We start from the raw sequence: 27,493 nt of genomic DNA, 5'->3' as shown, positions 1-27,493 counted from the left end.
CCTAATGTTTCTAGTTTCTTTTCCATTGTCACTGCAACATTTTTACATTTTGTTACCATTACGTAGACAAAGCAAACACAATCTGAAGCACGATTACATTACAGAACGGAAGTGATTAATAGGCTGTACTACACACAATACAAGAATTTTTAAATAGTCACGTCTTTTTTAAACAATGCTAAGACAGTTTGACATAAATAAAGAAAAAGGAATACAGACAGGTGTCTGTTCTTTCCGATAAGCTGAGACGGTCGCTCTGGCTGCCGCCGTGTGCATGAATCATTTTTACTATTGTACTTATGTGTTCAAATTACACAAATACACATTATCTCTGAAATATTATTTGGCCTACATACATTTTTATTTGATAAAATTGTTAAATTGTTTATTTGTTAAATTTTTGTCTGATGAAAATCGGTCCGGGTTAGCCGGACTTCCGGGTTATCGGGGGCCGACTTATCGGGGTTCCACTGTACTTTTAAAGTTATAATTAAAAAATGAAGAAAAAAATCGAATTTTTCCTTCATTTTTTGACATTTTGATTATTTAAACAATGTTCCGGACCTTTTTGAGTGGGAGGATAACTCAAATATTATCATATGAGTTAATTTCAAGCAATTTCTGCAAAAAAAATATGAGTCACCTCTCAACGTCCATCTCAAAACAGATGCGCCCTGGACTAATGGTGGGACGTCAATTAGTAGGAATACCAACGAAGAAGTGGATAGACAAAGTGAGTACCGATGTGAGATATTGAGAGTGGATAACTGGACAGTCATACTTGGAGGCAGATGCTGGGGGAGGCCAGGGCCCGACTTAAAAAGAGAGCGAGAGAGAGAGAGAGAGAGAGAGAGAGAGAGAGAGAGAGAGAGAGAGAGAGAGAGAGAGAGAGAGAGAGAGAGAATATAAGATTGAAAATACAAACTAACTATTTAGGTAGATACTTACCGGAGGTGTATCAAACAACATAAGATCAGTTCCTTTTAGTGCAAAAAATCTGGGTTTATAGTTTTGCCATGGATGGTTATTATTTAGAACACCCTCGTTAACCCAACCCATGTACTCTATACGATCTGATACACTAAAATTCCTATTGTACAATTTCATCTAAAAAAATTAAACATCAATACACTAATAAATATATAGATATACAAAACAATTGTTACCTGTAAATTTGTAAGTCCAATAATATTATCACTAATATACTTCAGCCACTGAGACAAAATAGCAGAATCATCACAATGTATAATTCCTGTGCTGATACCATTCAGTCCCCTAACCTCAAAAGCGTTTGGTCTAAGTTTATCAGTTCCAAAAATGTATCTCGTGACATACGCCATCATTAAAGGTACAGTCACTATATCAACCCAATGCGTTTGAGTTGTTTCTTGTTCTAATTCCGAGCAAATAGAGCTAGGTCTACTACTTGTACTATTGGTTACCCTTAAACTCTCATCTGATGCTGCCTTTTCTTCGCCATTGGTCTCTGCTGCTTGCTGGGCATCTTTTTCCTCTAAAAAGTCAACAGAATCACAACTACTTTCTATACGTAAGAGACATTATAAGTTCTTATAATTTTATTGTTTAATTTGAAATATTAATTCACTCATTCAAATATTGCAATGATGTTTTAACATCACTCTGCAAAGGTTTATTAAAAATGCCACACTTAGATTAAATAGTATCCAAAAGACTGGCTACTATCACTATCTATATCACTACTATATGTACGTAAAGTACTCCTTACTATTATTCACTCGCGCATATACACCAAATTAGAAGAACACCTGAGTGAAGTTCAATTTGGATTCAGATCAGGACTCAGAACGAGGGAAGCACTTTTCAGTTTGCAAGTCAGAGAGCCGTTCGCAAGTCAGAGAGTTCAACTGGGATGTGTATGTATGTTTCACTGATTTCGAGAAGGTATTTGACACTGGAAAGTGCTAGCAAGTGCACTTTCCTGTTGTTTACACATGGCAAGTTTATTGGCCGCGAGTACCTACCTTCAACCAGTAAACTTGTCAAGTGTAAATGAAGTTTAAATGACGGTGAACGTAAATGTCGGCACAAGAAAGAAGAATCTGGCGGGATTTTTGGTGTAAATTAAGTTCTTATTTAATATTTTTTAACCTTTCCGTTTTTAACCAATCCATACTCTATTATAACATTAACTTACCCTGTTTTTGTAGAAATGGTGTAGCTGCTTTGTAATGTTTTACAGTTAATACAACAAGGTCTCCAGCATTCCTTAATATATTTACGGCATCATCATGAGGACAGGCAGTAATATATTCTCCATTAACTATAAATGTAAAAAAGATTTGTAAAAAACTTACAAAAATAAGATAGATTGGATGGTTTCTTCTACATCGTTTACACTAGCAGGGAAATAACCAATTGTTCCAATCCATGTAGCCAGATTTAGGACGTAATATACAGGGTGATGCAAACATATCTCAACCTGTTTTAGAGCAATAAATAAATCGTCAGTCTGTAAGAAAAATTTTAAGACCTCCTATCTCGGAAACAAAGCATTTGCGGACATACGTTTATAAAACAAACTCTCATTATTTTTTCATGCAAAATTGTCCCTTAAAGTTTGCCATACTTATTTAAAAACACCCTGTATCGATAAAAAACAAGGCTAGTTGTTATGAATGAATAGAAAACAGAATATTAAGAAAACATGAGGCTATAGTTGGGTTTTAATATCAGTATTTTATAAAAGCTATAATATTCCACAAGGTGATGCGAACTTTGAGAAAAAATCATGGTTTGATTGGTACATCCGGTATACAATGACCATTTAACTGTCTAGCAACAATATTATTACAATGATATTGTTAAAGAATAAGGCTATAACATATTTAAAAAATCACTTAAATCGGACAACAGGTTTAGGAAATTCGAGACATCAAAAATTACCCATTTTTAAGGTGGTGCATTAATTTCTTGGAGTATATCATGGTCTTACCTTTTATAATAGCATCTCCTACAAACAGTTCACCAGTTTGATCTGCTGCTTGGGTTTTATATATTCTAGATATCAAAATTGGCAGTTTGTGTTCTGCTCCACCCTTAATACTCAGTCCTAAACCACCCACTTTTTGTCTTCTAACTTGTACCATTCTTTCCTAAAACAAATAATAGTTAAAATTATAAAAGGAAGTATCCATAGTTCACAAATGTGGTCTAGAGGTAACAAAGTACAGTGGAACCTCGATAAGTCGGATTAATCGGGACAGCGGCCGATCCGGGTTATCGAAAATCCGGATTAGCCGGAGCATATGGTAAAAATTAGTAAAATACATATAGATAATAAACAAATACAGAGTCTAATTGCAAAAACATGAAATTAATACAAATGCACAGTATGTACATACATCCAAATTACGTACAGTTGTATACAGTATTGTTTATTTCGTGGTAAAAAACTCAGTCAAAATGAACAAATGTTTGTTTTGGCTGATGAAAATAGGTCCGGGTTATCCGGACTTCCGGGTTATCGGGGGCCGACTTAATGGGGTTCCACTGTACTCGACTTTAAGAATGCACCACAAGGTTTATTAAAAAGTTAAATGTTAAAAATCTTTATTAGACGCATTTCGGCTCAACAAGAGCCATCATCAGCAATGTACAGAAAATACAACACAAACTGACCCAACAGAAAGGAGAAAGAAGCGATTAAGCCTGGATGACAAAATGTACTACACAAACATTTAAAATTACTTTTCATCAGATTTCTTTCTTGATTTTTCTTTGGAAAAATCATCTATAATGTCGTCATAATTTATCGCCTTTGTTACGTCCCTTTCGTGATCGGATACAATCGACAAATTGTTAAGAATTCTTGCGTCATACTTGATCGAAAATTATTTTCATGACTATTTTCAATTATTGATATTTTCGAGAATGACCTTTCAGCGGATAAGTTGGTTGACAACTGGGAGGCCCAAATAAATGCGCAAAGCAATATCAAAATTAGGGAAAATATCTTTCAATCCCCTCTTCTTTAAATATTTAGATATGTCAATTATTGGTGATTGGTGATCTTATTGTGGTATCCAAATGACCCTTTAAGTGAATGCATTCATGTATGAATGATGAAGGTATATATTAGTGCAGTCAGTGAGGGTATTTGGCTCCGAATTCCATCCTACTCCATCAATTTACTTGATATTTTCACTGTAAGTAGGGAATAGCTCAAAAAACAAAGTATATCCTATATCCTATGGCCTTTTAACTTAGGGGTGATTCCCACCCGTTCTCGGGGGTGGAAATTTTTTTTATCAAACTAACACTGGAAGTGACCAGAGAACCTACTTCTAAGCAAAAACTGTTTTATAAATTTTTTTGAAAACTCAATACTTTTTGAGTTATTCGTGGTTAAAAATTTTCCATTTTCATTGAAAAATGCCACTTTTCGGAGACTGTTTTTTGGAAATACCATAAAAATTGTGCATCTGACGAAAAAAAACTATATAAAACATTTTTGTAGTTTATGAAAAATCAGAGAGATTCATTTTTTCATTAAAACTTTTTAATAAAAAAAGAGATGGTAGGTGAAAAAAGATTTTTTTGGTGCATGCTCAAATCGGTGTATTCAACTTAAAATAACAGAGAAATTGTCTATTTTAGGGGTATAATGCTACGAATACCTTTTGTAGCGCTTGAAAAGACCTTTAAAATGAGAACTGTTAAATGTCGGTTACGTTCAAACTAAGCGAGATATGGTGCAAAAAAACTTATGACTAATGTATTTTAAGGAAAAATGAGTATAAAGAAATAGTATATATATATACAGGGTGTCCCGAAAAGAATGGTCATAAATTATACCACACATTCTGGGGTCAAAAATAGTTCGATTGAACCTAACTTACCTTAGTACAAATGTGCTCACAAAAAAAGTTACAGCCCTTTGAAGTTACAAAATGAAAATCGATTTTTTTCAATATATCGAAAACTATTAGAGATTTTTTATTGAAAATGGACATGTATAATTCTTATGTCAGGAACATCTTAAAACAAAATTATAGTGAAATTTGTCCACCCTATAAAAAATTTATGGGGATTTTGTTCCCTTAAACCCCCCCAAACTTTTGTGTACGTTCCAATTAATTCATTATTGTGGTACCATTAGTTAAACACAACGTTTTTAAAACTCTTTTGCCTCTTAGTATTTTTTCGATGAGCCAGTTTTTATTGAGATGCGGCTTCTTTTTCAATATATTTACGTAAAAATTTTATGGGGGTTTTGTTCCTTTAAACCCCCCTAATGTTTGTGTACGTTCCGATTAAACTATTATTGTGGTACCATTAGTTAAACACAGTGTTTTTAAAATTTTTGTCTCTTAGTCTTTTGTTCATAAGTCACCTTTTATCGAGATGTAGCTTCTTTTTCAAAATATACCTAAAAATGTAAATTATAAATAAATTTTCAGATTATTAACAGGTCTCTATAACCGTACTTAACCATATACAAATATGTGGTGGATTCGACAAATATTCAAAATATCTCGATAAACACTGGCTTATCGAAAAAGTACTAAGAGGCAAAAAAGTTTTAAAAATAATGTGTTTAACTAATAGTGCCACAATAATAATTTAATTGGAACGTACACAAAAGTTTGGGGGGGTTTAAGGTAACAAAACCCCCATAAAATTTGTATGGGGTGCACAAATTTTACTTAATTTTGTTCTTTTAAGATATTGCTGTCGTAAAAATGCCACATGTCAATTGTCAATAAAAAATCTCTGAGAGTTTTCGATATATGAAAAAAAATCGATTTTCATTTTGTAACAAAGGGCTGTAACTTTTTTTGTGTGCACTATTGTATATAGGTAAGTGAGGTTCAATCAACCTATTTTTGACCCCAGAATCTGTGGTATAATTTATGACCAATCTTTTCGGGACACCCTGTATATACAGGGTGTTTCATTAATAATTGTCCATATAGTAACTGGAGAAACCTTAGCACAAAATACGAAGATTTAACCTAAAGCACTTAAATAAAATATGGTTCCTTACTGAGTTACAGGGTGTGTTATCTAAAAATTTAAAAACTACTTTTGCTGATCATTTTTAAACTATTCGACGTATCCTTTTCATACTCGGCAGAAAGTGCGACTACTAAATACCCTACTAAATTATGATAAAAAAACGTTTCTAGCTACTACCAATGGCGTTCGACAGGGGATGGTGAAGGGTTGACCCTTCTCAAATTCTACGCCACTGGAGGAATTACTATTTTAGTGCCATTTTTAGATTCTCCAATACTTTCTACGTAAATAATGTACTCTTCATTGGTTACGATTAAGTCATTAGTTTTCGAGATATTTGAAGTTTAATATGAAACGGCACAGTTATTTTGATTAATTTATGATATGATTCATATATGATTAAAATTTAAAAATTATTTGTACTCAGCACTTTAAAACTATTTGGCGTATCCTTATCATACTTTGCAGAAAGTGTAGGCACTGTACACCCTACTAAATTAAGATAAATAAACGTTTCTAGCTACTACCAGAGGCGTATGACAGGGGATAGTGGCAGGTTGACCCTTTCCAAATTCTACGCCACTGGCGAAATTGCTGTTTTGATGTAATTTTTTGATTTTCCAATACATTTTATGTAAATAATATACTCTTCATTCGTAACGATTAAGTGATTAGTTTTCGAGATATTTGAAATTAAAAATAAAAGGACACAATACATTAATCAAAATGACCGTGTCGTTTCATTTTTAACTTCAAAGATCTCGAAAAATAATGACTTTATCGTTACCAATGAAGAGTAAATTATTTTGATAGAAAGTATTGGAGAATCCAAAAATTTAACTAAAATAGCAATTCCGCCAGTGGCGTAGAATTTGGAAAGGGTCAACCTGCCACTATCCCCTGTCATACGCCTCTGGTAGTAGCTAGAAACGTTTATTTATCTTAATTTAGTAGGGTGTACAGTGCCTACACTTTCTGCAAAGTATGATAAGGATACGTCGAATAGTTTTAAAATGCTGAGCAAAAATAATTTTTAAATTTTTAGATAAAAACCCTGTAACTCAGTAAGGAACTACATTTTATTTAAGTGTTTTAGGTTAAATCTTCGTATTTTGTGCTAAGGTTTCTCCAGTTACTATATGGACAATTATTAATGAAACACCCTGTATATATATACAGGGTGTAACAAAAATACAGGTCATAAATTAAATCACATATTCTGGGACCAAAAATATTTCGATTGAACCTAACTTACCTTAGTACCAATATGCACACAAAAAAAGTTACAGCCCTTTGAAGTTGCAAAATGAAAATCGATTTTTTACTATATATCGAAAACTATTGGAGATTTTTTAATGAAAATGGACATGTGGCATTCGTATGGCATGAACATCGTAAAAAGAAATTATAGTGGAATTTGTGCAGCCTATAAAAATTTTATGGGGGTTTTGTTCCCTTAAACCCCCCTAAACTTTTATGTACGTTCCAATTAAATTATTATTGTAAAACCATTAGTTAAAGACAATATTTTTAAAACTTTTTTGTCTCTTAGTACTTTTTGGATAAACCAGTTTTAATCGAGATGCGGCTTCTTTTTTAATATGTTTACATAAAAATTTTATGGGGGGATTGTGCCTTTAAACCCCCCAAATGTTTGTGTACGTTCCATTTAAACTATTATTGCTGTACCATTACTTAAACACATTGTTTTTAAAACTTTTTTGCCTTTTAGTATTTTTCAGATAAGGCACCTTTTATCTAGATGTGGCTTCTTTTTTAATATGGTTCGAAGTATACCTCAAACTGTAATTTATAAATAAATTTTCATATTATTACCAAGTCTCTAAAATCGTACTTAACAGTACACAAATATGTGGTGGATTTGACAAAATATTCAAAATATCTCAAAAAAAAACTAACTTTTCGAAAAAGTACTAAGAGGCAAAAAAGTTTTAAAAATAATGTGTTTAACTAATTGTGCCACAATAATAATTTAATTGGAACGTACACAAAAGTTTGGGGTGGTTTAAGGGAACAAAACCCCCATAAAATTTTTATGGGGTGCACAAATTTCATTATAATTTTTTTTAAGATGTTCCTATCATAAGAATGTCACATGTCCGTTTTCAATAAGAAACCTCAAAAAGTTTTCGATATATTGAAAAAAATCGATTTTTATTTTGTAACGTCAAAGGGCTGTAACTTTTTTTAGGTGCACATTTGTACTAAGGTAAGTTAGGTTCAATCGAACTATTTTTGGTCCCAGAATATGTGATTTAATTTATAACCTGTATTTTTGTTACACCCTGTATATATATATATATATATATATATATATATATATATATATATATATATATATATATATATATATATATATATATATATATATATATATATATATATATATATATATATATATATATATATATATATATATATATATATACAAGGTGTCCCAAAAGTAGTGGAACGGTCGAATATTTCGCGAACTAAACATCGGATCGAAAAACTGAAAAATACGTGTTCAATCATTTTAAAAAATCTATCCAATGACACCAAATACCAACCTCCACTACACCCACTGGAGGTGGCGTGGGGGGTAACTTTGAAATATCAAATGGAAACCCCTAGATTTTCTTGCAGATTTGGATTCGTTACGTAAAAGTAAGCAACTTTTATTCAAGACATTTTTTCGAACTGTGGATAGATGGCGCTATAATTGGGAAAAACGATTTATCCTGACACCATGGGTAAATTATAGAAACGGTCTAATATCTCGAGAAATACACTTCCAAATGAGAAACCAAAAAAATGTTTTTAATAGTTTTCGAAAACCTATCGAATAACACTAACCATGACCCTCCAACCCACCCCCTGGAGGTGGGGTGGGGGTAACTTTAAAATATTAAATAGCAACCCCCACTTTTTTTAACAGATTCGGATTCGTCATGAAAAACTAAGCAACATTTATTCGAAACATTTTTTAGAATTGTTGATAAATGGCGCTTTAATTGGAAAAATACGATTTATTAGCGCCATCTATCAGCATTTTTAAAAAATGTTTCGAATAAATGTTGCTTAATTTTTCATGGCGAATTCGTATCTGCAATAAAAAGTGGGGCATGCTCTTTAAGATTTTAAAGTTACCCTCCACCCCACCTCCAGGGGATGGGTTGGAGAGTCATGTTTGGTGTTTGTCGATATGTTTTGGAAAAATATTAACAACCTGTTTTTTGGTTTCTCATTTAGAAGCGTATTTCTAGAGATATTAGACCGTTTCTATAATTTACCTATGGTATCAGGATAAATCGTTTTTCCCAATTATAGCGCCATCTATCGACAGAAAAAATGTCTTGAATAAAAGTTACTTACTATTACGTAACGAATCTAAATCTGCCAGAAAAACTAGGGGTTTCCATTTAAGATTTTAAAGTTACCCCCCACCCCATCTCCAGGTGGTGTAGTGGGGGTTGGTGTTTGGTGTCATTGGATAGATTTTTGAAAATTATTGAATACGTATTTTTCAGTTTTTCGATCCGATGTTTAGTTCGCAAAATATTCGACCGTTCCACTACTTTTGGGACACCCTATATATATATATATATATATATATATATATATATATATATATATATATATATATATCTATATATATATATATATATATATATATATATATATATTAATATTGAAAAAAAAAAGAATATGTGTGTACTTTGTACGCACGTAAGAAGTTATACTTCTATTATTACGCTTTCAACGAAATTAATATACTTAACTGGTTATTTGTATTTTATTTAAATATTAAACTAACTTTCTTTACCTACCACTTTTAAAAACTTTTTATATATATATAAGACAAAAAGAAGACCGATGGAACAAAATTCTCATAAATTGGAGACCGTGGGAATATACACGAAGCAGAGGAAGGCCACAAATAAGATGGGCAGATGATGTCAAGAAGCACGTGGGCTCTAGGTGGATAACTTTAGCGACATACAGAGAAGAATGGAAAAGGATTGGGGAGGCCTATGTCCAAAGATGGACCGAAGAAGGCTAATTACATAGATAGATAGATATAAAATATCTTATTCCCGAGGAAGACAAATCCAAAGACACAAAAATTATAATAAATAATACATTTACTTAAAAACACTAATATATCCTTTTATATGATATAATATGACTTACTTGCGCTGACAGCGCTGATACATACATATCTTGAAAGATTAGCAACGAAATACATACTGTCTGTGTGCGCATGCGCCCGGCATTATAAAATTTCACTCTCGATCCTAAAGAAGTATAACTTCAAAAAGTATATTTAACCCCTCATCCACCAGAATTTAAATGCATCGTTTTCCTTCTACAATACCTTCTACTATAGTATTATTTCTATATTCAAAAAGTTGGACGGGTTTAAAATGAATGGTTTTTGAAAAGAATAAGATCAAATTATAGAGCACATTTTTAAATTTCCTTAAAAATCTTCCTTTTTCTCCATGTAATTCGACAGTGATAAGAGATACGTAAAAAAATACCTTACAAAAATGTAGGATTTCTTTTAGATAACAATTTTATTTTGCTTTCACTACTGTATCTCATTATCATTTTCGAGTTACATGGAGAAAAATATACATACTTCGCATTTTATCTTAAAATAAATTAGTCATCCTTTTTTGTTGCACCATATCTTGCTTAGTTTGAATGTAATCGAAATTTAACATTGCGGTCGTTTTAAAGGTCTTTTCAGGCAGTACTTACAAAAGATATTGATAGCATTATACCCTTAAAATCGACCATTTCTCTGTTATTAAGTTGAACACACCGATTTGAGCATGCACAAAAAAATGTCTTTTCACCTACCATATCTCCTTTTATGTTATGACTAGAAGACTTATGAAGGAACGAATCTCTTTGATTTTTCATATGCTACAAAAATGTTTTATATAGTTTTTTTCGTTAGATGCATAATTATTTTAAGGTATTCGCAAAAAACCGTCCGAAAAGGCAACATTTTTCAATGAAAATGGCAAATTTTCAACCACGAATAACCCAAAAGGATTGAGTTTAAAAAAATTAAAGAACAGTGCGCCGCCGCCTTTGCGGTGCTGCCGACGGCCCAATAATCCCTAAATTTACAACTTCTGGCCTTTTTGAATGAATAGTGTTAAGAAAATGCAATTTGTTTTCTAGAAATGACCCAGGTAGCACCGAATGTGTTTATTAAGTCTTTTAAGGCTGCTTTAAAACTGTAGAATAAAACTAAAATTAAAACCATTTGGTTTTTAAGTAAACCTTAAGGTTGCAATAAAACCGCTTTCAGCATAAAAGGGCCCACTCTGAAAGAGGTCAATAAAACCAAAAATGAAAACCTTCTTAAAACTTTGTTTTCTTAAACAACTGGTTTTAAAGCTGCTGTGTAGGTGCTTTTAAAACCATGTTAAAAGACACTTTAAGTGCAGACAGTTTTATAGCAAACTTAAAAAGGTTTCTTAAATGGAGACTTTTAAAGACAATTTACCATATTAAATGATTCTTTAAACCCATATACTCCATATAGGCCAACAAATTTTTACAAGTGTTATGATAAGCACATACGCATTTGTAATCATAAAATAATAAAAAGTACTTGGTTATTTCGGACTGTCAAGGTAGAAAAACACTTGCGCACCCAACTTTATTGATAATGTTAACAAAAAGAGCTCTAAATAACTCACGCGCCCTAAAATTTCTGACTTTTGGCGATTAAAGAATAAAAATAATAAAAACATTTAAATCCGAAAAATATTAATTTGAAAGAAAATTTATTTTATCTACAATTTTAATGTTTAAATCTTAAAATAAACCGAATTTATGTCTTTCAGTCGCTTAGTTATAATTTTTATGAAAGCCTTATATTGCAATACAAGCAATATGGCCGAAATCCAAATAAAACTATTTGGTCTATTGACAGAGAATTGTTAAGATCAAATGGTTTTATTTCATACCTTGCCAAGAGCATATATCCTACATAAAAGCAAGGTTGCCTTGGAATTAAAACCGCTTAGTTTTAATGCTGCTGTCAATAATGCCACTTGGTTTTAATGTGAATTTAACCTAAAATCGAGGCGTCGCAGTGCTGTGTGTGTTGTATTTTTCTTTTAAAATGACCAGTTCGTTTATATTTTAAGTACCTGCGACATATGTTTTCCATACTAACAGTAATTCCACTTTTTACAACACACTACACCACTGTTTCGCTCTAACACAAATAGCCGACCATTTTGGACATGAAAGAAGAGGGGATGGGTTTAGTTTTATTGTTTCTAATAAGAAGCATAGTTTAGTCTATACGATAACCGAATTGATTCAGTTAAGAGCATTTGGTTTTAATATAGCCTACTAATTGCTTTTAAGAAAGCAACGTTAAAGACTACTAAAAAAATAGTTTTAAGGCATATGTTTTACTGATATAACAGTCTTGAGATCAAGTAGTTTTAATAATAGGTTTTATTAGTCATATTAGGAGAATCTTTAAAACTGCTTTAAAACTAAAAGGTAACAAACAAGAATCTAATAAAACCAAAGAGTCCGGAAGTTCTTTATAAAACTGATTAGTTTTAAAGTTAACTGAGAATAAACCATTTTAAAACTACAATAAGACAAATTATCTATTAAGATTAATTAGTCTTATTTGATACTCTTATTAAATACTTTAACACTAGTGACAAATGCTTAACAGTTTTATAATTCTGGCAGTATATCTAAAAGGTAACTTTAAAACCATTGCCTTCTTATTTACCACAATAAAACCTTTATAAACCTTAAATAAAACTAAAATGTTTTTATTGTGCTACTTGGGGAATGCCCACTTATATTCCATTGATGGATGTACGATGTACTTAAAGGTTATTCGATTTCAATTTTTATATACAAATATTTTTTGTACAGTATTTTTGCCGCCCTCTCATAATTTGCCGCCCTAGGCAACTGCCTATATACCTAGGAGAGGACCTATCCACAGCTAACCTTCACGCGTTTGCCAAAAAAAAACAAAAAAGCCAAAACTGAAAAGAGCCGTTTGTACCTCAATCGGGCTTGGGTCTTCGTTTCAGGCTTGGTACTGACACTGAGAACCAACCAAAAGAAAAGAACATAGGCGTAACCAGGATAATCCTAAGGGGGTTTCAATCTCTTTCGATTTACTATATAAGCGCAGAATTCATCTGAAGAGTTCAGTCTTATCTTGAAAGTGTTTGAGATAATTACGAACTTAATTATGGACCGACAAATTCTATCTACTAGAGGAAAGCCAAAATTTAGCTCAGATGGTTTTATTTATGTTTTTGATGCCCTTAGCAAAAATGACGATGAAATTAGATTTTGGAGATGTGAGAGAAGAGGCATGTGTAAGGCAAGAATTCACACTAAAAATGGTGAAATAATAAAAAAGGTTAACCTGCACTCTCATGACGCCTCGGCCGTGCCCAAATAGTAACAACCATTAAAAGACGAGCAGAAGATACAATGGAAGGAAAAATTCAGGTAATTTTCAATTTATTCTAATACATTTTCTTATTTCCAACAATATTTTACTCTGAAATTTTCATTGATTGATTCATTTTTTTATTTTAGGTAGTCAACGAAGGTTTGAATAATACCAGTCAGGCTTCTCAAGCTCGACTTCCAAATAGTTGCGCACTGAGGAAGACCATCAGATGAAAACGCAACGAAATTCAAGCTGCACCGCCAAACCCTGTTAATTTGAAAGAATTGCGGATACCGGAACGTTACAGGATTTATGAAGTGTCGGATGGCGTGGAAGAAAATTTCCTTTTGGCGGACAATGGAGAGGGGCCCAACAAAATATTGATTTTCGGGAGAGACAGCTGGCTACAGCATTTGCAAACTTCGCCCATATGGTTTGCCGATGGTACATGTTCAATAGCACCGCCGCTTTTTTCCTAAGTGTACACCGTGATGGCAACTAAAAATAATGGGGTCCACTCTATATTTTATGCCCTTTTGCCAAACAAATCACTAGCTACTTATAGCCGCATGTTCGATCTAATAAAGAATTTGAAGCCAGATCTGAGCCCTACTGCGATCCATTGCGACTTTGAGCAGGCAGCATTCGCAGCCATGGAAGATTGCTTTCCAGGATTAAATATCAACGGATGCTTCTTCCACTTAGCACAAAACATGAAGAAGCATGTGGCACAGTTAAGCCATCTTACAGAATACACAATAACGACGCCCAATTTTGCCTTAAATTGTAAGACGGTGACATCTTTGGCATTCGCTCCAGGTCGTCATTTAGATCAGGCCATTGATGTGTTTTACAAACGCTTTACCTGTTGCGCTTCAACCACTGTTGGACTGGTTCGAAGACAATTACACAGGACGTATGAACAGGTAACTATAAAGTGTACTTCTTCAGAAATTGCAAAATCTGTATATTATTTTATTAATTATTTATAGACGAGGAGATGGTAGATGCCCTCCATTATTTCCCCAGGAGATGTGGAATCTCTATCAAAGGACGATGAATAGGGAGGATCGAATCAACAATTATGCGGAGGCAGCACACAGAAGGCTTCAAACAGAATTAGGAGTCGGCCACCCTACAATATGGAAATTTATCGACAGCCTCCGTAAGGTGCAGAAGGGTAGGGACGTTCACTATAAACAATTAATTGCTGGGAATCTGCCACTCTTGAAAAAGAAAAAATATAGGGACGCGGATGAGCGAATTTTAAGATTAGTCCGAAACTTCAATGCCGATGGAGATATTTTAGAATATCTTAGAGGACTTACCCATAATTATGAAATGTAACTTTTGAAATATTTTTAATACTGTAAATATTTTATTTTTCAGACGAAAACAATGTATAGTTGAATACGAAAATATAACTTGGTTTTACTAGTAACATCAGCATTTTATTTACACTGGCATTTAGTATAAAAAAAGTTAGTATGTTATCACGTTCTTGTAAACTTAACCAATGCCGGGATGGCGACGGCGAAATGGCGACGGCGAAACGGCGACGGCGAAACGTCCCAGTCGGCGAAAATGCCTAAACGCGGTCGTCATGACGTGTCTTGATTGATTCAATTCAGTCTTCATGCAAAGGCTCTTTGATATCGGGTAAACCTAGAAACACGTGTCAGAGGATGGCAAGAGACTCGAATTGAATCAAAACAAAACCGTCTTTTTTTAAATAATAGTAAATTCGGCAAAACACAACAAAACTTGCATACAAACCTTAGTATTAACAGACTTAGATTCCGGTGCTACGGCTTCTTCTTTTTGCAAACGAAGCACCTCCATGGAGAGATGAAGCTGTACAGGAATTGGCCTACTCTTTCCATCACTTACAGATACCATGCCAGTCCTGACTTTTAGCTTTTGATCGACTTTTTCTTCAATAGGAGTCGTCATTCTTGTAGCGTTTATCTTCATATTTAAAGTAACTGAAAAGAAGAAAGATGGTAAATCTACTGGACAAAATGTGTGATACGTATTAATGATAAGCATTAATAATGTTTAGAACACATGGGAGATAATGTGTTTTTTTTTCTTTTTTTACATGAGCATAAAACCACTAATGGAATAAAATTATTATTTCTGTCCTCATTTTAGAAAATTAGAAAAAACGCTGGAAAACATCAACCTTTTTAAATGTACATAGTGATTCACGAAAGTCTAGCATGGTCCATCATCTTTATTTTTAATGAAACAACTTTTTTTTGTTTTTAAAAGCTACTTAACAACATCATCTTAAAGAAGTATATTATGTAGGGTCTATATGAATAATACAAGGTGAAATTTCGAAATTATGTATAAGTATCAAGACATTAAATACATAAAATTTTTAAATTAATGATTTATCCCGCTTTATATTAATTTTTTAAATTAGGTCAATACAGACATAAATTATTTTAATAAGTATCAATATATTGGGTTTTGTATTTAATTTTTTGATGAAAATTATACCTAATTTCAAAATTTCATCTTATATTATTCATAATAGACCCTACATAATATACACTGCGGTGCAAAAAAATCGATCCACTAAAAATTTGGTCATTTTTGATGTTTTGAATTTCCTAAACCTGTTTTACCGATTTAAGTGATTTTTTTACCACGTTATATATAGCCTTATTCATTGACAATATCTCTGTATAAATATTGTTGCTAGACAGTCAAACTGTCATTGTATACCGGGTGTACGAATCAAACTGTTTTTTTCTCAAAGTTCGCATCACCCTGTAGACTATTCTAGCATTTATAAAATACTGAAATTAAAACCCAACTATAGCCTCAGATTTTCTTAACATTTTGTCTTTCGATTCATTCATGTTGAATAATAAAAAAGTTAGGTACTTTAACAACTGGCCATGTTCGTCATCAGTACAGGGTGTTTCTAAATAAGTGCGACAAACTTTAAGGGGTAATTTTACATGAGAAAATAGTGACAATTTGCTTTATAATCATATGTCCGCAAACGCTTCATTTCCGAGATACGGGATGTTCAATTTTGTTTTTACAAACTGACGATTTATTTATTGCTTTAAAACCAGTTGAGATATGCAGATCAAATTCGGCGGGTTTTAAAACGTAGTTATGGCACATTTTTTGACACAAATAAGAATTTTATATTCACCATTGGCGTGCGTACGGGTAATATTATCTATCGGTCATAAGTTTGCGCGCTACTGGTGAATATTAAATTCTTAATTGTATGTCAAAAAATGTGCAATAACTACGTTTTAAAACCCACCGAATTTGATCTGCATATCTCAACTGGTTTTAAAGCAATAAATAAATCGTCAGTTTGTAAAAACAAAATTGAACATCCCGTATCTCGGAAACGAAGCGTTTGCGGACATATGATTATAAAGCAAATTGTCATTATTTTCTTATGTAAAATTACCCCTTAAAGTTTGTCGCACTTATTTAGAAACACACTGTACTGATGACGAACATGGCCAGTTGTTAAAGTACCTAACTTTTTTATTATTCAACATGAATGAATCGAAAGACAAAATGTTAAGAAAATCTGAGGCTATAGTTGGGTTTTAATTTCAGAATTTTATAAATGCTAGAATAGTCTACAGGCTGATGCGAACTTTGAGAAAAAAACAGTTTGATTCGTACACCCGGTATACAATGACAGTTTGACTGTCTAGCAACAATATTTATACAGAGATATTGTCAATGAATAAGGCTATATATAACGTGTTAAAAAAATCACTTAAATCGGACAATGGGTTTAGGAAATTCGAAAACATCAAAATGACCAAATTTTTAGTGGATCGATCTTTTTGCACCGCAGTGTAGTTTATCGGGATAAAGTTGAGAAAGGGCATTTAAAAATAAAAATAAACAGGGCAGTTTCATTAAAGATAAGGATGATGGACTATGTTGGACTAGAGTGAATCGTCCTGTACATTTAAATTTATGTTTAGAAGCGCACATTTTAATTTAAAAGTTTACGCGACCCAGCGTTTTTATAATTTTCTAAAATAAGGCACAAAACAATTTTATTCCATAGTTGCTTTTCACATTGTATAATTTCAAAATCCGCCCTGTATTATTCGTAATAGATTCTACACTTCGTTCGTTGAGATCAGGTTACAAAGCTTTTAAAAATACAAAAATATACAGGGTGTATCCTTAGAAATAAAGATTATTATGGACAATGATAGGCTTGCATGAATCATCCTGTACATTTAAAATTGAGGTTTAAAAAGGGCATATTTATATTTAAAAATTGACAGGTCTCAGCATTTTTTACATTTTTTTAAAATAAGACAAAAAATTTCATATTTTATTTAACCTTTGATTAAATCATACCTATGCATAATGCAATGTTGTGCACTCAAAAAGAAAATGTGATGCAAAGCTTCCTCTTTTTGACATTCAGGTCATAGATTTGAATTAAAAATTTAAGTTATTGTTAGTGTGCACCAATAACCAGCAAAATAACACAAAAGACGGAAAACATAATATGTTGTGAAATAAAAAGAGATGAAACTAGTAGAGGTGGGGCATTATCAATAGAAACCTATAAATTTACAATTACATATATTGATAGTTTCACACTTTTATACCTATCAGAGGAGTTTGACAACTGCCACTGTGACAGGAGAATTTTATAAAACAGGGTGAACATTTTACAGGGAATTTTTTTCACTACAACAGTCATTTTGAAGGACTAAACTAATTTTTCTATGTAATGCTAAGATATTTCCACTGACACACTTACAATTTTACTTATAGTAAGGAAGGGTTGTATGGACTTCGTAGGGTAGAATTATCCATTACATATTATCCAATGTAAATTTTGCAAAATATTCGAGGGTACCGCTTTTTTTCGCACAACCAGTATATTTTGATCTTTCTTATTTTTTCATCTAATTTTACAACATTAAGACAAAAAGAACACATACGGAACAGAAACCTTAAGTACCTCTCAAAAAAACATCAGCTAAAAAATTGAGAAGATATTTTCGAACATATTATAAAGCAAAAATGGAGATGGGCGTGACATGTTGCAAGAATGGAAGACGACAGATGGACAAAAAAATTGCTTGAGTGGAGATTATGGGCAGACAAGCGCAGCCGAGGAAAACCCCCCAGCGCAATGGACCGACGACCTCAAAAGAATTGTGATCAATTGGATAGCAGAAGCTCAGAACAGAAAAAGTTGGAAATATCAGAAGGAGGCCTATGTTCAACAATGGACAAATCAGATCTGATTGATGATTATGATGAAGACATAAAGAATACATTTTTCAGCAAGAACAGTTTGAGACAGAAAAAATTTACTTACAAGTTTCTAGTATTTCTCTTGTAACAGATTACTGTCTGTCTTTTCCAGGAGTCAGTCCGGGGGAATCTATTGCTTCATTCACTATGACGAAAGAGTAGTGTTCTAAAATAAATTTTCTAATGTAATCGATTACTTCTGTAATATATTATGACTTCTACCTAATGTGCCATCAAGGTAGAACACAGGCCTTTTTTGACAGCTTGACGATTACAGCATAGCTGCCAGACAAATGTGCATTCCTGAACTTCGTAAATGTCAGTGATAACCTTTATAATCATACATACTAAGTAGTTGAACTATGTAAAATATATCAGCATCCGGATATCATAACATTCATTAAAATAGAATTGAATATAGAAGAATTGGAAGAAGGTGAAATATTGAACAAAATAAGCAAACAAGTGCTAGTAGGAAAAAGAACAAGAGGAAGACTGAAGCTGAGATCCATAGAACAAATAGAAAATGATATAACAAACCGAAAAATAAATAATTAGGGAAAAAGCATCAATGGAGAAGAATCATGGAACAGTTCAAGACCCACAAAGGGATGTTGAGCCAGTGAACGTTACACAGACCAAATAGTAGTAAAAAATGCCAAAGTTTTTCCACAATTTAAAGACAAGAGTTTTGTTGATTTTTGAATTGTCTCTGATGATTTCATGTAGGATTTACCAATACTTCAATCAAGATGAGAATTAAAACAAAATTGTCTTTCTAAAATAATTGAGGTTTTGTTAAAATTTTGTATAATAATCTTCGAGAACCTACGTACAGGACCATGGACATTCCACATACACATGTGTTTACATATTAAGCATGCTTGGATTGACCCAGAAGTTGAATGTACAGTATAGTAAGCCTCACAAGCTGTGCAATTCAAAGCTAAAAATAATTTTTCACCTTTGACATTATAATTTATTTACAAGTAAAGTTTGTTTGTATCAATGTAATTAAAATATATTATTTAAATGCCATTAAACAGTGTGCTTAGTATGTTCAATTCTAAGGGATGCTTTAGACTGAATTAATAAGCAACATGCTGTACTAAAACTACAGGTGTAGAAATACTATTGCTGAAATGAAGTGCAAACACTGAATTCAAAATGATTGATTTTTAGAATATTATGAAAGAAATTACCTAGTTTTATCTTGTATTAGTTTTTAATAATCATTCAGTAATAATCCGGTAATAAGATATATCATTTTCACCCCTCTGACATTTTACAGGGAATGTTTTTCACTGCACCAGTCATTTTTAAGGATTAGACTAATTTTTCTATGTGATGCTAAGAAATATCCACTGACACACTTACAAAACGTTGAAATCCAATCATATTACTTGTAGTAAGGCAGGGTCGTACGGACTTGGTAGGGTAGGATTATCCATTCAACAATATCCAGCCCTTCAGGCCATTTCGCGCAACTCCGTCTAGAAAAACTCCTGCTACACTCTAAAACTTCAGAACTTCACCCCAAAATGGTTGACGTCATTTAGAATATCTCTCCCCATTTTGGTGGGTAGTTTGACGTAAAACAATTAAGAACGAGACAATATAAACAAATAATGAATGATTGTTTTGATTACATATTAATTTAAACTTCACAGGCAATGACCTTTGCATCAACAAAACCTTTAAACTACTGAGTGTAAAGGTTGTTGCCTACCTAAGTTCGGAATAGTTCAAATTAAATGTAAAATGATAGACAGGGAGCTGGATTGAATGAAAATTATAGGAATATTTATAGTAAGAGCGTTGATGATAAATTAATAGTATACCAGTTACCCCTATATTTATCAATCAACGGTAAGGTAAGAGATACTAGAAGATGAAAAATAATAAAGTTTTATGTTACTAAACATCATAAAGCAGTGAACATCTATTTCTGTAAAACAAAGTCAAACTCTTCTCGTGTAAATCGAACAAAACACTATAGGTTTGTTCCAACACAACGAAAACCGTTATGAAACGATCACGAAACTGCGCGCAGATAGCAAAATAATACGTTCCACACTGCGCAGACGGATCGTGATCGTTTCATGGCGGTTTTTGATAATGAATAAATAATATCCCAATAATTTAATTGATAGCCGCGTAAGAAGAAATACTATTTCTGGAAGCTACAAGATAGAACATAAAAGGAAGGTACCCAAGTAGCAATTTGTCGACGCGACAACGTTGTCTACCGCGTGGCAACGTTTTCTTACAACGTTGTTATTGCCTAAAAGACGACCCTATTCTGCACTGATTTGGTGGACGATTTTTGAGTTGTCTTGACGCTGCCTAGGCAACCTCCTGTTTAAGCAACATCGTTTCGTAACCGTTGCATAAGACAACTGAAGCGACTATAAAAAGCACCTGCGCGTGCAATGGTTGCTCAAGGAGTCAGACTAGTTAGGTTTTTTTACCTATATTTTTAACACCTGTATGGTGAATGCGAAAACCAAAAAGTAAACTGTTTTGACATCGTATTGGGTATTTAAATTTATATGATATAAATACATAAAGGACTTATTACCTGATGTGAAATTTATAAACGCATCTCATATTACCGTCAAATATGGATATTTCACCTTTAAAAAACACACGCGCTCCTTTTTTTATGACATTTTTGATAAAAAATATGCAAATTTAAAAAATCAAATTTTAATATAAAAGTCAAAATTTATGTTAAAGATGTTCTGTATAAATTTAATGTATTGATGGTGCTTTTAAAGGTATCAGAAAATGCCTGCATTTTTTATATTCTGTTTTCATTTTCTTTACATCCCAAAAATCTCAAGTAAAACCAAAATGGCGCATTAAACAATATTACCCATATTACTAAAAAAATACCTTATTACCAACCTTAGACGGATAAGACAACCTAGAAGTCCAATCGCCAACCAAAACCGGCCGCGCCGTCGCGCCGACTATCAAAACCATTTTAGAACGCACCCTCTTATTGGGTGACAGAGGTCATGTGACCAGTGTCAAAAGTGTATCATTCTCATTAACAGCGTTGCCACATTTAGTAGATTTCTACTTTTTTGGTAGATTTTTGATATTTTTTAAAAAATTCTAGTAGGCAATATTTTTTAGTAGATTTTTGGTATATTTCAACAGAATTTGATCCATTTTTTTCGAATCATGAGGAAACTATAATAAGTATTTTTGAAAAATTTAAACGCAGAATGAAAGACTGCATTATTTAGAAAAATCAAAACGTTTCTTTTGAACGAGATATTTGGAATTAAAAGTCACACTAAATTTTTTCTTTTTTTCACCCCTGTAACGTATTAAAATAAACATTATAGAAGTTTTCAGGGACTTTCGGTCCTCGGTAATAACGTAATCTTTCTTTGTGCGTTTAAATTTTTCAAAAATACTTATTAGTTTTCTAAGAATTCGCAAAAAATGAAAACATTTAATATACATTGAACATTTTAACAGACGACATTTTGCGCCTATCCCCTTAAGTTATCTGTTGTTTTTATTATAAAAAATCCCAAATATATCCCAAAAATCCTTAAGTATATTTTAGTTTTTGATTTAGTAGATTTTAGCTAAAAAATGGTAATTACCAGTTGGTGGTTTGGAATAATTAGGTTTCCAATTTTGTGGAATTCCTCTTGGGACATTTAGGACGGATGTGCATATCACTGTATTACTTGCTGTATATTTACATGGCCTAAAAAGAATCTACTGATTTTGTGAAAACAAAACTACTGAAAGAGTTAAAACTGACCTGGCAACCCTGTCTACCAAAGCAGATACAAAGATTTTATCAAATCTCAAATCTACTGATAAAACAATGGAATGGAAACCAGCTATTAATAAAACAAATAAACAGGTTGTTAAATAAATCGAAAATTTCCATCAAAATAAAATATATAATAATAAGAAAAAAATAAGGTTATAAAGTAAATTCTTTTTCTCCTCTGGAAGTTGCCGCAAACGTGTCACACCTCTAGAACAACACAGGGTCGTGAGTCGTGACGTGACAGACAACTACTCAAACTCAACTACAGAGTCGGCCAGGGCGTAAATTAGTTTAGCATTATAACATTTTTAAGTCGTTGCGATTGTTGAAAAAACTTAAGTATGATATGTAGTTGTGTGTGTGTGTGTGTGTGGTTGAAAAAAAAATGACTGCGGATTACTGGATCCATTCGCCTAACCGATTTTTATATTTTAAGCTCATGAATTGCTGCACTTTATAATTTCTTTTTCATTTTTTTTTATTGTGGTTAACAAAAGTGTTTGGTTTTATATATTATATTTTTTCTTATGTATATATTTTTTCTTAATCAATTGGCGCCAAAAGTATCCACAATTCAACCTTGCGGATGGAAAACTTCTACCTATTGATATAATTAAATTTTTTTTAATTCCATTTTTTTATCTTTTTTTTTCAATTTTTTTTTATTTTTTTTATTTTTTTATTTTTTTTTTATTTTTCTATTATTTATTAATTTTTTTTTATTTTTTTTCCTATTTTTTTTCTTTTTTTATTCTATCTTTTTATTATTTTTTTTTCAAATATATACATATAATTTACAATTTTAAACCTATATTACAAATGTGTTTATACAGTGTTTTATATACTTTTATATCTTTAGATATAAGTAATTGGGCAAGATTGTATGGATTTTTAATACATTTGAATTTATTCAATTCATAATTTAAATGTTGTACCTTATCCTGTATGGTGTTACAATTTAAGATCATATGTTCCGTTGTTCCTATTTCACCGCAATCACATAAGGGATCTTGCCTTAATTTAATTTTAAAAAGATGTGATGGAACCGAAGTGTGATTAAATCTTAATCTACAAATCGTTTTGACGAATGCTTTTTCGAAAATGCCCTCTTTGAACCAAGTAGAAGAAGGAATAGAACTTTGTAAGTTGTTATAAAACTTTCCCTTGTGACTTTCACTATACCAACTTTCCCATTCCTGCTTCACTTGGTTTTTTGAAAATATATTTAAATCTGATGGGGTACATTTATAATTACTAATGTAATTTACATTTAGGGCCTCTTTTGCTAAGTTGTCGACTATTTCATTATGTTTCAAACCGCAGTGCGCTTTAATCCATGCTAGTTTTATGCTTTTTCCACTGTTCGTTAATTCCATAGTTTTTTTGGCTATATTTAGTTCAATATAATTTAAATTGGTTTTATTGTGGAGTTTATTTAATTTTTCTAGGGCGCTTCTGCTGTCAGAAAAAATAATGAAATTTTCTTGATGGCAGTTAGTTTCTATATATAATAATGCCTCAAAAATAGCTGTCAATTCTGCGGAGTATATTGAGAAATGTTCATTTAATCTTTTTGTTACTTTATATTCGATATTTGGATCCCAAACTGCACACGCTACTCTATTATCTTTTTTTGAGGCATCAGTATATAACTGATAACTGTTAAGTACTTGATCATTAACATCTGATACAAATAATTGGTTTCGAATGAGTTGAGGAAATTGAGAATAATCCTTAAAGAAAATTGGTTCAATGTTAATAATATATTTTGAATTTAGTTCAAAATACGGTAATATATCGGTAGTATGTACTAATTCTTTAATACTCAAATATTGGTTGTAAGCTTCTACTATTAATAAAGATTTTTTACTTTTCCAGTATGTACTGGTAAGATCTGATATAAAAAGTTGATGAATTTTTTTTATTAAATTACTGTTTCTAGAAACAATTTTCCATAGAAATTTTTCGGTTAAGTATTTTCTTCCAGAGGTGGTTCGCAGCATTCAATCATTAAATTAGAATTTGGTGTACTCATCATGGCTCCAATGCATTTTTTTAAACTTTTAGTTACTATACAGTCGAGTTTGTGAAGGTGGCATTTCGCAGCTTGTGAATAGAATATAGAACCGTAGTCTAATATGGATCTAATGTATGATTTATATAACAGAAGAGCAATGTTAGGGTCTGCTCCCCAGTTACAACCATTTACTGCTCTTAATACGTTTACGCCCTTTTCTGTTTTTGTTACTATGTGTTCTATATGTTCTTTCCATAGCAACTTCCTATCTAAAATAATTCCAAGATGTTTAATCGATGGTTGAACTTGAAAAGTAATATCTTTGATTGTTACTGAATTCGGTATCTGCCGTTTTCTGGAGAAAATAACTAGCCTTGTCTTTCGACTAGAAATATTTAAACCTATGTAATTGCACCAGCTTTTTAATTCACTATACGCTTTCTCTACCATATTGCTTCCGAAGGGGATTTCGCATTCGTCTTTGTAAATTATGATATCATCTGCGTATTCTAATATTTTGACATAATTTTGAACTTTGCTTTCGATTTCGGCTGTGTATATCAAATATAGTGTGGGACTTAAAATACTGCCTTGTGGAATACCGATGTTAACTTTTCTTTCACCTATTATTTTATTTCCTATTCTTAATGAAATTGTTCTGTTACTGTATAATTTTATAATTCGTTTAGCAAAATCAATATTAAGACCGATATTTTTCATCTGATTAAATAAAATTTTTAGGTTTACATTGTCATAGGCACTTTCTATGTCTACAAAGAGGCCAACTACTGATTTAGAATTTGAAAAGGAGGTGTTGATATCTGTTACTAAGTGTCCTATATTTTCCATTGTGGAGTGTCCCCTGCGAAAGCCAAACTGATACTGTGGGAGCTTCTTATTAATTTCTAACCAAGATTCTAATCTTCTTTTTATCATGCGTTCCAAAGTTTTTAAAACACATGATGCTAGTGAGATTCCTCTGTATGAATCTGATAAATGGGGTTCTTTATTTGGTTTCTGGATTGGAACCACTACGTACCTCTTCCAACTGCTTGGGTAATCTTGAGTTTCCCAAATTGAGTTAAGGATATCTAGCAAAATGTATTTACATTTTTTGGGCAAGTTAGACAGCATATTATAGTATATACCGTCTAACCCGGGAGCAGAATTTTTACGGGAACTTAGATTATCCTCCAATTCCATTATGGTGAATTGCTTTAACAAAGTGTCTTCTTTGTGATTTTTTTGTCTCTCATCGTTTAATCTCCATATATGTTCTAAATCCTCCTCAGCCCAAGCTGGCGCTATTCTATCTAGGAAGACTTCGTTCCAGTCGCCTTCAGTTATCTTGCTAACAGGTTCTTTATAGGTATTTTTTTTAACTTTTTAAGATAACTCCATATTAAGGTTAACGGAATGTTTCTATTCAGTTTTTTAGCACAAAAATCTTTAAACGAAGCTCTTTTACTTTGTTTTATAATTTTTTTTGTCTGTGCTTCTATCTTACTTAATTCTATAAAATTTGTTATGTTTGTATTTCTTTTTAAACGTAAAAGAGCTTCGTTTCTCAAGTTAATCATATTTGTACACTCTTGGTTCCACCAATGTTTATTAAATTTAGCGTTGGTTATTGTTTTCTTTAATGGTATATCGAAATCCGCTGCATTAAGTATATATTCAATAAATTGATCATAAGAAATTTTATCATTTTTTATTGTGTTTTTTTCTACTATATGAGAAAACAACATCCAATCTGCTTTATTAAAATTATATTTTTGACTATTTGTTACATTTTTATCTACACTTATGTTATTAAATATATCAATTATAATAGGTAAATGGTCAGACCCTAAAGAGACTTGTTCAACTCTCCAATTACAAAGTGTAGCAATTCCATTAGAGCAAAGTGTTATATCTACTGCTGATTTATGAACTTGCTGTGGAGTAGAAATCAAAGTTTCCTCTCCAGTATTAAGAATTACCAAATTGGTATTTTCTATTCCCGCGAGTAAATTATTACCAGCTATGATATGTAGTTGTTACAATGGTAATAAATTAGTTGCCCGTATAACTACAGGTTGTAACATCGTAATGTCAGTCGGGGTAGGGGACGTTGGCCGAAACAACTGAAAATGCTCTCGGGCAACGTTGTAGACAGTGTATTTGTTTGTACTGACAACCAATGCGTCGAAAAATTGCTACTTGGGTAACAGAGCCAGTGTTACACCTCAAACCCTTTGACAACCCCTGGTTTTATCCAGAGATCACGTATAAAAATATTTTACCCATTTACTAAAGGTACGTGCTAAAGAGGTAGAAAAATCTAAACGGGAGGCTAGCAAGAAAGAAACAATCCATAACAAGGAATCATCTACCAGACAAATTTACCCTTGTATTAAAATTAAGTCATAAATATAGAGAAGTCCAAGATTTATATCCTGAGCAATACAAAATAACAATTATTGAGTATTGTTATTTAGTATTAATTCACAATTCAGTAGAGACACGTCGCGACATCTTCATTTCACTCCTGATAACAGTAAATATGATGACAGGAGAACTTAGAAAACAAACGAGTGCGCCACAACTCATCGAGTCCCAACTCATTGAAAGACATTTCATATACACCAATGTCGTATACAATCAATTTATCGAAGGCCCCAGCTCACCAAGTGGGCATTTCATATACATTCAGAATTCAGAGTTATGCCAGAATTTGGTATACCGACCGAGGATGGGAAAATTGATTTAAGCAATTATTAAATTAAAATTAAAACTAGTAAAATAGTCCAGGGTAATAAGGCATAAGGATTTTCTCGGGACACTCAAAGATCCAGGTAGCTGACTACTTTTTAGTAATTGTAGACCTACAAGAAGAAAACCTACCTGTTTGCTGCCTAGAGTTCGCGTC

At 32.2% G+C, this 27,493-nt stretch overlaps 1 protein-coding gene across 2 annotated transcripts in view; it reads right to left on the bottom strand.

Moving 5' to 3' along the window:
• LOC114340503 (gamma-1-syntrophin) overlaps window positions 1-20,449 on the bottom strand; it is a 47,488-nt gene extending 27,039 nt beyond the window's left edge. Inside the window, exons 1-6 of one of the 2 annotated variants that reach the window (XM_028291249.2) lie at window positions 19,963-20,449; window positions 15,251-15,459; window positions 2,975-3,134; window positions 2,177-2,302; window positions 1,167-1,513; window positions 949-1,107 (exon numbers count right to left, since the gene is read on the bottom strand). In XM_028291249.2, coding sequence (XP_028147050.1) covers window positions 949-1,107; window positions 1,167-1,513; window positions 2,177-2,302; window positions 2,975-3,134; window positions 15,251-15,448 — 990 coding nt within the window. In that variant the 5' untranslated portion in view covers window positions 15,449-15,459; window positions 19,963-20,449. The remainder of the gene's footprint in view (window positions 1-948; window positions 1,108-1,166; window positions 1,514-2,176; window positions 2,303-2,974; window positions 3,135-15,250; window positions 15,460-19,962) is intronic. The other variant, XM_028291251.2, reaches the window with a different exon arrangement.
• Between the last annotated feature and the right edge of the window lie 7,044 nt (window positions 20,450-27,493).

This window comes from Diabrotica virgifera, chromosome 10, assembly GCF_917563875.1.
Source record: "Diabrotica virgifera virgifera chromosome 10, PGI_DIABVI_V3a".
Lineage (NCBI taxonomy): Eukaryota > Metazoa > Arthropoda > Insecta > Coleoptera > Chrysomelidae > Diabrotica > Diabrotica virgifera.
This window is presented reverse-complemented; position numbering and strand designations above follow the sequence as displayed.